At 39.5% G+C, this 10,267-nt stretch overlaps 1 protein-coding gene across 2 annotated transcripts; it reads right to left on the bottom strand.

The window, feature by feature from the left end:
• Positions 1-2,098: 2,098 nt before the first annotated feature.
• On the bottom strand, positions 2,099-10,027 carry LOC139422014 (mitochondrial ribosomal protein L22). Of its 2 annotated transcripts, none has more exons than XM_071173157.1 (7): positions 9,957-10,027; positions 9,810-9,852; positions 9,463-9,628; positions 9,252-9,317; positions 3,819-3,896; positions 3,186-3,255; positions 2,099-2,374 (listed from the first exon to the last, which is right to left on the bottom strand). In XM_071173157.1, the coding sequence occupies exons 1-7, from the start codon at positions 9,982-9,984 to the stop codon at positions 2,166-2,168; spliced, it is 660 nt and encodes a 219-aa protein (XP_071029258.1). In that variant the 5' UTR covers positions 9,985-10,027; the 3' UTR covers positions 2,099-2,165. The 2 variants fall into 2 exon arrangements, with proteins under 2 accessions (XP_071029258.1, XP_071029259.1); XM_071173158.1 differs by having other exon boundaries at positions 9,463-9,598.
• Positions 10,028-10,267: the final 240 nt, after the last annotated feature.

Below are 10,267 nucleotides of genomic sequence, written 5' to 3'. Positions count from 1 at the left end.
TAGACTCCGTCTCATGCTACCACTAGAGTGAAAGCACCGCCAGCATTCAAAAGTGACCAAAAACATCAGCCAGGAAGCATAGGAACTGAGAAGTGGTCTGTGGTCCCCACCTGCAGAACCACTCCTTTATTGGGGGTGTCTTGCTAATTGCCTATAATTTCCACCTGTTGTCTATTCCATTTGCACAACAGCATGTGAACTTTATTGTCAATCAGTGTTGCTTCCTAAGTGGACAGTTTGATTTCACAGAAGTGTGATTGACTTGGAGTTACATTTACACAGTTACACACACACACACACATACACACAGTTGAAGTCAGAAGTTTACATACACCAAATACAATTAAACTCAGTTTTTCACAATTCCTGACATTCAATCCTAGTGAAGATTCCCTGTCTTAGGTCACTTTATTTTAAGAATGTGAAATGTCAGAATAATAGTAGAGAGAATGGTTTATTTAAGCTTTTATTTCTTTCATCATATTACCAGTGGGTCAGAAGTTTACGTACACTCAATTAGTATTTGGTAGCATTGCCTTTCAATTGTTTAACTTGGGTCAAACGTTTCGGGTAGCCTTCCACAAGCCTCCCAAAATAAGTTGGTGAATTTTTTCTCATTCCTTCTGACAGAGCTGGTGAAACTGACTCAGGTTTCTAGGCCTCCTTGCTCGCACACGCTTTTCAGTTCTTCCCACAAATGTTCTATAGGATTGAGGTCAGGGCTTTATGATGGCCACTCCAATACCTTGACTTTGTTGTCCTTACGCCATTTTACCACAACTTTGGAAGTATGTTTGGTGTCATTGTCCATTTGGAAGACTCATTTGTGACCAAGCTTAAACTTCCTGACTGATGTCTTGAGATGTTGCTTCAATATATCCGCATAATGTTCCTGCGTCATGATGCCATCTATTTTGTGAAGTGCACCAGTCCCTCCTGCAGTAAAGCACCCCCACAACATGATGTTGCCACCCCCGTGCTTCACGGTTGGGATGGGTGTTCTTCGGCTTGCAAGCATCCCCTTTTTTCCTCCAAACATAACAATGGTCATTATGGCCAAATCATCAGACCAGAGGACATTTCTCCAAAAAGTATGATCTTTGTCCCCATGTGCAGTTGCAAACAGTAGTCAGACTTTTTTATGGCGGTTTTGGAGCAGTGGCTTCTTCCTTCCTGAGCGGCCTTTAAGGTTGTCGATATAGGACTCGTTTTACTGTGGCTATAGATACTTTTGTACCAGTTTCCTCCAGCATCTTCACAAGGTCCTTTGCTGTTGTTCTGGGATTGATTTTCACTTTTCGCACCAAAGTACGTTCATCTCTAGGAGACAGAACACGTCTCCTTCATGAGCGGTGTGACAGCTGTGTGGTCCCATGGTGTTTATACTTGCGTATTATGGTTTGTACAGATGAACGTGGTACCTTCAGGTGTTTGACAATTGCACCCAAGGATGAACCAGACTTGTGGCGATCTACAATTTATTTTCTGAGTTCTGGCTGATTTCGTTTGATTTTCCCATTAAGTCAAGCAAAGAGGGACTGAGTTTGAAGGTAGGCCTTGAAATACATCAACAGGTACACCTCCAATTGACTCAAATGTCATCAGAAGCTTCTAAAGCCATGATGTCATTTTCTGGAATTTTCCAAGCTGTTTAAAGACACAGTCAACTTAGTGTATGTAATCTTCTGACCCACTGGAATTGATAGAGTGAAATAATCTGTCTGTCAACAATTGTTGGAAAAATTATTTGTGTTGTTTTTGTTGCATATCCTAACTCCCCGCGACAACTTAGGAGAGTGGGGTCACGGCCATGGTCAGCATTTATCAACAGCGAACCTGGAGCATTTATGGTTAAATGCTTTGCTCAAGGGCACATCGACAGATTTTTCATCTTGTCGGCTCGGGGTTTGAAACTAGCAACTTTTAGGCTACTGGCCCAACGCTCTAACCACTAGGCTACATACAGCCTCTAAGAGCTTATGCTTTGACTAAAATGTTAATGTAAACAATTAACTGCTGGGTGCGATCAAAAGCAGACAATCTCACAACAAAAACATACTACTTATCAATCCGAAATGAGAAAAGCCAGAATCGTAAAAACAATCCCACATATATGATACATTATTTATTTACAACATATCAAATCACAAACAGTAATAGTTTCCCTAGAGTGCGTGGATAATGGTGCGACTCTTGAGCTGTTCAACGTACTTCTTGGCCTGGTCGAAGCCAGTCTTCTGTTCTGCCTTCGGTGGAAGCCCCTCCACCAGCTTGACAAAGTAGTGGCAGTGCACTTTATCCATGATCCCAAACATTCCTCTGCCATGGTAACGGATACGTTTCAGGTACTTCCCCTTGTTGGAGAATGATTCCGCTGAAGTGAGGGAGAAGGGGATAAAGAGTGCGTGAAAGAGTGTGTGTGTGTGACAGACATATAGAACACAATGACAAATTTCTCATTCTGGAATTGCATTTGAATGTCAAACACATCAGCATAAAGATATTTCTGTTTCCATTTGTTTATCTATAATAACCTCTGAATTACATTTGCATAAATCATACCCAGCCTCTGAAGTGAAGAAAAGTATGTATTTTCAGGCATCTAAAATTACATCCCTATTGTGATTTTTCAATAAATTTTCATTGCTTCTTCCATTTGAAAACAGTCAGGACGTGATTAGAATGCAGCATACACCCTTCTATGATCACCATCACTTTTTTCTAACCTTGTTAACAATTTACATTCAGGAATTCAATCATGCTATTTAGGGCACGCATGGGCAATTTCTGCCATACATTTTATTGTGAGAGGATTCTCACAAGATGTTATGTGTATGAAGTTGTGTATTAGAGACTATCTGCACTGACTAGTATCCACACATCCCACACACTCAGTCAACACTGCTGTTCTATGATACTGTTCTATTATATACCATTTATTCTACTATGTGACCGAGACACTGCCCACATATTTGTAAAAACAGTATTATTACTATGCATACTACCTCTATTACTTATTTTTTACCTGACTCTTCATTATTATTAATATTGATTAACGTACTGCATTAAGGGAGCTAGCACACAAGCATTTTGCTGCGCCTTTTATACTTGCTGTGAACTGTGTGTGAGACAAATACAATTTGATGTGTAAGATTTCAAGAAGATGTACGACAGTTGACACTTACCAACATATAAATTGGACTTGTATTCCACATTGTGATTCCTGACTGCCATCTCCTGGGCTTCCAAGAGAACCTTAGAAATACAACAACGTATCACATCATGAAAGCAAGACAGGGGCCAAAACACTGACAAGTTATACGAGTGTATTTTGTCAGCTAACTATAGAACTACTGGACATGAGCACATCACACAGACAGGTCACCCGTGATACAAATCAGTATTTGACGTCCATCCATGTCCAGCGGGAGATGATGTGGAAACACGGCCACTAGGGGCAACAGTGAGCGCTGTTACCTTCACGTAGGTTTCGGTTTTGCTAGGGCGTTATTGACGGGGATGGCAGATGGGCGCAAGCATCTGCCCCTGGTTCAAAAGGTAAGCATCTGCCCCTGGTTCAAAAGGTTGCATGTTCAAATCCAGTGATAGTTGTTTTTGATATTCTTGTTTTAAGACTAGGCATCAAATGTCTAAACTTAACCTTCAACACTTCGAAATTTGACATTTGAGAAACATGAATGGATGTCTAATTCTGATTTGAGTCTGTGAGAGCTTGTTGCATCACAAGCCTAAATGTTGCATTGTTTTCCAAAACTAGCTAAAGCATGCTGTAGAAAGTCACATGGATTAAAACATACCTCTTTCATGATATTTGCCCCCTTTTTGTCATTGAACTCAAGCTGTGCAATGGCCTCGTCAATAGTCATTCCTCTGATCTGTTGGAAGAATACAGAAGAGGAAGTCAACCAATAGCGGACGCATAAAAATGGCAGGCCCCATGCACTTAACACAAATGCCTTGTTGGCCAAGTTCGCCTTATTGTACATTGCTCTCCATTACTCTTTTTGTATTATCGTCAGCACAGTATACATGATCCCAATTTTACCTCCAAGACACTGCCGATTTGAAAAACGAAAGAGTAGATTCTGCTGATTTACTGGTGCATTGAACCATGTTGCACGCTACAGTTTAAAAACTCTGACAGTGCTAAAACAATGTCATATCTAAATTGACATCTTTATGCACCTTTGGCATAATACTTTATCATTTTAAAAACTGTTCAATGCACCTGTTTTTATCTCAATACCAAATCATCTTACTAACAATTAAGTACCTTACCATAATCGTTTTAAATTAAAATGGTACTAAAATAAATTCTTAGCAAAGAGCAATTTCTCAAGCAACAATTTTGGTAGGACTGTCGGAGTGGTCTGATTTGGGAGAAACGGAGAGGTTTGAAACTCTTTCTTATTGGTCTATTAACTAATTTACCGTGAGATCACCAGGCAGGCCAAAACTCCATCCCATCAAAACAGGCTGAAATTTCAGGCAGTCTTTTCAAAAAGCGCATTCACTTTCACAGTATTACGCCAACCTCAGTGTGGAAATATATATAAAAACACAGGAAAAATTGTGTTTTTGACTGCATTTAACAAAATAGCATACTTAAAAGGACAACCTACAAGTAAGGCTGTCAGAGAAGGTCAGCCTTACATTATATTATTTTATGACAACCAATCTATGGGACAGGCACAAGGAAGGCACTGGACAACCCAATGGAAAGTGAAAGCAGGGAAGGCCATAGCTGTGTATACAACGACGCTATCCCTCTTGGACAACATCGTAGCGTAAAAACCCACCACATGTGCGTCACGAATCTTGAATAAGATTATATTTGAAATGACTTGACATTTTTGCAGGGCATTGGACCTTAGAGCCTAACACTGGGAATTTCAGTCAAAATATCCACAGGAAAGTATTATTCAAGGCTTTTACCCCCCCCCCCCCCCCCCCCCAAAAAAGGAAAATCCGATAAATAAAATTGTTGCCAGCCAAATTGACCAGTAGAAGAAAAATAATTCCAATTGCAAATTAACACTTTATTCATTGATGGAAAGACCAGTCCACGGAAAAACATATGGCCGTAATGCTTATCGGTAGCTTAATTAGCAAAATTGTGGAATTAAATTGCCACATGTGTATTTACGTTAGGCATGTCTTTTATTTATCACACACGCACAACATACAGACAGAGCCTGTTTTGAGCAGAATATCACCTCAGACAACACTAGAGCTGCTGCAGCGCTTCAGCTCATTGCTGCTGGAGTGCAACATGTGCTTTTATAAGACCAGTCACTGCGCAATATTTCTAAAATGCAATTGTGTGTTAAACTTGGGATGGCCACAATTAAAAAGAGTTACCTTTTTTTTAAATAAAAATTGAAGTGCCACTCCCATTAGACATTCAAATGCATAGGGAACCGTAGACAAGCTATAAGAGATGCTCAGTAATTTCCTCCATATATAGCACAACCGGGAAAGTATTCAGAACCCTTCCCCTTTTCCACTTTGTTATAGCCGAACTCTAAAATGGATAAAATAAAACGTTCTCAATCTATACACAATACTTCATGACAAAGAGAAAACAAGGTAAGAATCATTTGCAAATGTATTAAAAATAAAAAACAGAAATACCTTATTTAAGTGTTCAGACCTTTTGCTATGAGATTTGAAATTGAGCTCAGGTGCATCCTGTTTCCATTGATCATCTTTCTACAACTTGATTGCAGCATTGAAGGTCCCCAAGAACATTGTGGTCTCCATCATTCTTAAATGGAAGAAGTTTGGAACCAACAAGACTCTTCCTAGAGCTGGCCTCCGGGTGAAAATGCAAAATCAGGGGAGAAGGGCCTTGGTCGGGAAGGTGACCAAGAACCCGATGGCCACTGACAGAGCTCCAGAGTTTCTCTGTGGAGATGGGAGAACCTTCCAGAAGGACAACCATCTCTGCAGCACTCCACCAATCAGGCCTTTTATGGTAGAGTGGATAGATGGAAGTCACTCAGTAAAAGGAATATGACAAGCTGCTTAGAGTTTGCCAAAAGGCACCTAAAGGACTCTCCGATCATGAGAAACAACATTCTCTGGTCTGATGAAACCAAGATTGAACTCTTTAGCCTGAATAAGCATCACATCTGGAAGAAACCTGGCACCATCCTTACGGTGAAGCATGGTGGTGGCAGCATCATGCTGTGGGGATGTTTTTCAGTCTGTTTTAGTCAGGTTTGAGGGAAAGCTGAATGGAGCAAAGTACAGAGATTCATAAAAACCTGCTCAGGACCTCAGACTGAACAACGACCCTATGCACACAGCCAAGACAACGCAGGATTGGTATCGGGACAAGTCTCTGAATGTTCCAGCCAGAGCCCGGACTTGAACATGATCGAACATCTCTGGAGACCTGAAAATAGCTGTGCAGCAACGCTCCCCATAAAAACTGACAGAGCTTGAGAGGATATGCAGAGAAGAATGGGATAAAAAATAAAACAATCCTCAAATACAGGTCGACCGATTATGATTTTTCAACGCAGATACCGATACCGATTATTGGAGGACCAAAAAGGTCGATACCAATTAATCGGGCCATTTTTTTATTTGTAATAATGACAATTACAACAATACTGAATTAACACTTATTTTACCTTAATATAAAACATCAATAAAATCAATTTAGTCTCAGATAAATAATGAAACAAGTTCAATTTGGTTTAAATAATGCAAAAACAAAGTGTTGGAGAAGAAAGTAATATGTGCCATGTAAAAATGTGTGCCATGTAAAAAAGCTAACGTTTAAGTTCCTTGCTCAGAACATGAGAACATATGAAAGTTGGTGGTTCCTTTTAACATGAGACTTCAATATTCCAAGGTAAGAGGTTTAGTATTTATAGGACTATTTCTCTCTATACCATTTGTATTTCATATACCTTTGACTATTGAATGTTCTTATAGGCACTATAGTATTGCCAGTGTAACAGTATAGCTTCCATCCCCCTCCTCTCCCCTACCTGGGCTCGAACCAGGAACACATCGACAACAGCCACACTCGAAGCATCGTTACCCATCGCTCCACAAAAGCCACGGCCCTTGCAGCGCAAGGGGAATAACTACTCCAAATCTAAAAGCGAGTGACGTTTGAAACAGTATTAGCGCACACCCAGCTAACTAGGTAGCCATTTCACATTGGTTACACCAGCCATTAGGCTGATAGGCTTGAAGTCATAAACAGCGCTGTGCTTGCGAAGAGCTGCTGGCAAAACACACAAAAGTGCTGTTTGAATGAATGATTACGGGCCTGCTGCTGCTCAGTCAGACTGCTCTATCAAATCAGACTTAATTATAACATAATAACACACAGAAATACGATCGAATCCGGAAACTATCATTTCGAAGAAAAAAAAGTTTATTATTTCAGTGTAATACGGAACCGTTCTGTATTTTTTTCTTCAATTTAATGGGTGGCATCCACAAGTCTAAATATTATTGTTACATTGCACAACCTTCAATGTATGTCATAATTATGTACAATTCTGGCAAATTAGTTTGCAATAAGCCAGGCAGCCCAAACTGTTGCATATACCCTGACTCTGCATGCAATGAACGCAAGAGAAATGACACAATTTCACCTGGTTAATATTGCCTGCTAAACTGGATTAGTAGTTATAACTAGTGATTATGATTGATTGTTTTTTATAAGATAAGTTTAATGCTAGCTAGAAATTTACCTTGGCTTCTACTGCGTTCGCATAACTGGCAGGCTACTCGTGGAGTGCAATGGTTAGAGTGTTGGACTAGTTAACTGTGCAGTTGCAAGATTGGAACCCCTGAGCTGACAAGGTGAAAATCTGTAGTTCTGCCCCTGAACAAGGCAGTTAACCCACAGTTCCTAGGCAGTCATTGAAAATAAGAATTTGTTCTTAACAGACTTGCCTAGTTAAATAAAAGGTATAAAAAATAAAAATATTTGATTTTATAATCGGAAATCGGCGTCCAAAAATACCGATTTCCGATTGTTATGAAAACTTGAAATCGACCCTAATTAATCGGCCATTACGATTAATCAGTCGACCTCTAGTCTGAATACTTATGTAAGTGGTTTTTATAAATGACTGTTTCATGACTACTGATCAATTCATGTATATATTTATAATTAGGAGGTTATCCGTTTGAAAACCTTTTTATTTTTGTAATTATGTATTGTATTGGTTTTTGTGGCTTCCAACCTCACCTGCACACCATTTCTTTGTATTATCTGTATTGCTGTCCATCACTTGATTTCTTTGTTTCAAATCAACTTTAATTGACCAGAAGCCAAAGGCACAATCCTAGTCATATTAGCAACACATCCTAGTTGTTTCATCTTTAGATTCCCCCTCTTTCAAAGATCTTAGTCGAGATTTTGATCTCTGTTACATATGGAACCACATCAGGTACGCCCGTTTAGGTGTTTTTGCACAAATTGCATTTTGGCAAATGTTTTATTGGATGCTTCATTAAAAGGAATTGCATATACAACCTAAACAGGACCTTCAAATCAAATGTTTTGGATGGGTGGAGTTTGGCTTGCCTGGTGACATTAGTCAGTATAAGTTAATATAGCCCAATAAAGAGTTCCAAACCCCTCTTCCAATAACAGCTTGTTTTCAGATTACATATCCCTCCCCAGTCAGACCACTCCCAGACAGTCATAGCTTGAGAAATTATTTTTTGCAACAAAAAAAGTTGTTTCTTTCTGATTATTTTTATGGAAAACTATTACAGTAAGGTCCTCAACTGAAATTAGAGAAATTATTTGATAGAGAAAATGGCTGCATTAGGCCTTTAAACAGACTTTTCAAACGTGGGTCTGCTGCATATGCCTGAAATTACATCCTCTCTGCTCCACCTCATGTCAAGATAAAAGTCCTGCATGTGTGCAAGCATATTGAATTAAATTGATTGGTGCATGCGTGGCAAAAAATAAAGAACTGACGATGCTCTCCTTTACAAGACCTTAGTAAACCAGGGATCTCTTTACAAGAGGCAAAAGCCCTTGCACAGAAAAAAGAGTGAGGAGAGCCATGGTGAACTCGTTATGTTTCCAAGAGGGACAAGAAGATTAAGTAAAGAAAGTACATTTATGAGATTTTGAATATAGCATCTAAAGAGTAAGAATACGCAGTAAAAATCTGTTGTCTAGGGCTATCTGGAAGGTGTTCAACATGTTGCTTTTACATTCAAACCTTTACACTCACCATATTTGCTAGATACCACATCTTGTCCTTGCTGTACTTGATTTGCCTCCTGCAGTGGTGCACCTCCTGTGAAATAAATATATTGGTCTGTATTTAGTATATCGCAACAACTGAAAACAATAAAATGGTCAGATATGGAATGATTTCCATCGGAATACATGTTTTATTTAACCATAACTACTGTATGTATCACTTGGTTGTTGGAACTCACTGCAGGTCTTCGTGCTTCATCAGGATGCTGTGGTGGGAACATTTGCAGGTTCTTCCTGTCCCAGTTCTTGTTGACATCTAATGCGGCGCTGGTGTGGATGCAGGGGAGCTTCTGGGTTTTACCAAAGGCAAATAGCCTGGATAGAGAAGAGAACTTCGCTAAGAAGCTAACGTTAGCTAGCTAACGTTTGAGAAGTTATAGACAGAAAGAGGTGCAATACAAAAATTCTGGCAAATACTTGTAATAGGTAAAATTATGGAAGTTGTAAGCACATATATAACTTCACTGCTTGATTTGTCCTTCACTGAAATTACAGCGCTGTTTCCTCGTGTGCTGGTTCTCCTTACCTTGAGCGTATCTGCCCAGCAACACTCCTGAGTAGTGTGAACCCTATGAAAACATATCCCATGTTTAGTTCATTCTAAACCACACTTTAGAAGAGGTAGAGAATGAAATAGACACTGGCATTTCAAGTACAATACTATTAAACTTACCACCGCCTACCGTTACGGAGGTCGCCATGTTGAATGTATGACGTCGTCCACACGTTCTGCTTTACGGCAAGTGCACGCGAGACTGTCGTCGCTACTTACCACAACCACACATTCATAAACTCCGCCTATTTCTAAAATGTATTTTCTTAAAATCTGATTTTAAACCTAACCTTAACACACTGCTAACCTTATGCCTAACCATAACTTTAAATTACAACTAAAAAGCAATTTTATGTTTTTATCATTTTTTGGTCTAAGGTAACTAGTGGAAATGCAAAGATGTTGGTACTCCTTCTCAGGGCTCCGTCGCC

The sequence above is a fragment of the Oncorhynchus clarkii genome, chromosome 12, assembly GCF_045791955.1.
Source record: "Oncorhynchus clarkii lewisi isolate Uvic-CL-2024 chromosome 12, UVic_Ocla_1.0, whole genome shotgun sequence".
Classification (NCBI taxonomy): Eukaryota; Metazoa; Chordata; class Actinopteri; order Salmoniformes; family Salmonidae; genus Oncorhynchus; species Oncorhynchus clarkii.
The sequence above is the reverse complement of the archived record's forward strand: the minus strand, read 5'-3'. Positions and strand labels throughout refer to the sequence as shown.

Coding starts and splice junctions, on each gene's coding strand:
- LOC139422014 (XM_071173157.1), bottom strand. CDS start 9,984: ATGGCGACCTCCGTAACGGTAGGCGGTG. Junction 9,853..9,956: donor CTCCGTAACGGTAGGCGGTG/GTAAGTTTAATA, acceptor ATGTTTTCATAG/GGTTCACACTACTCAGGAGT. Junction 3,897..9,251: donor TGTGGTATCTAGCAAATATG/GTGAGTGTAAAG, acceptor TTCTTCCAACAG/ATCAGAGGAATGACTATTGA.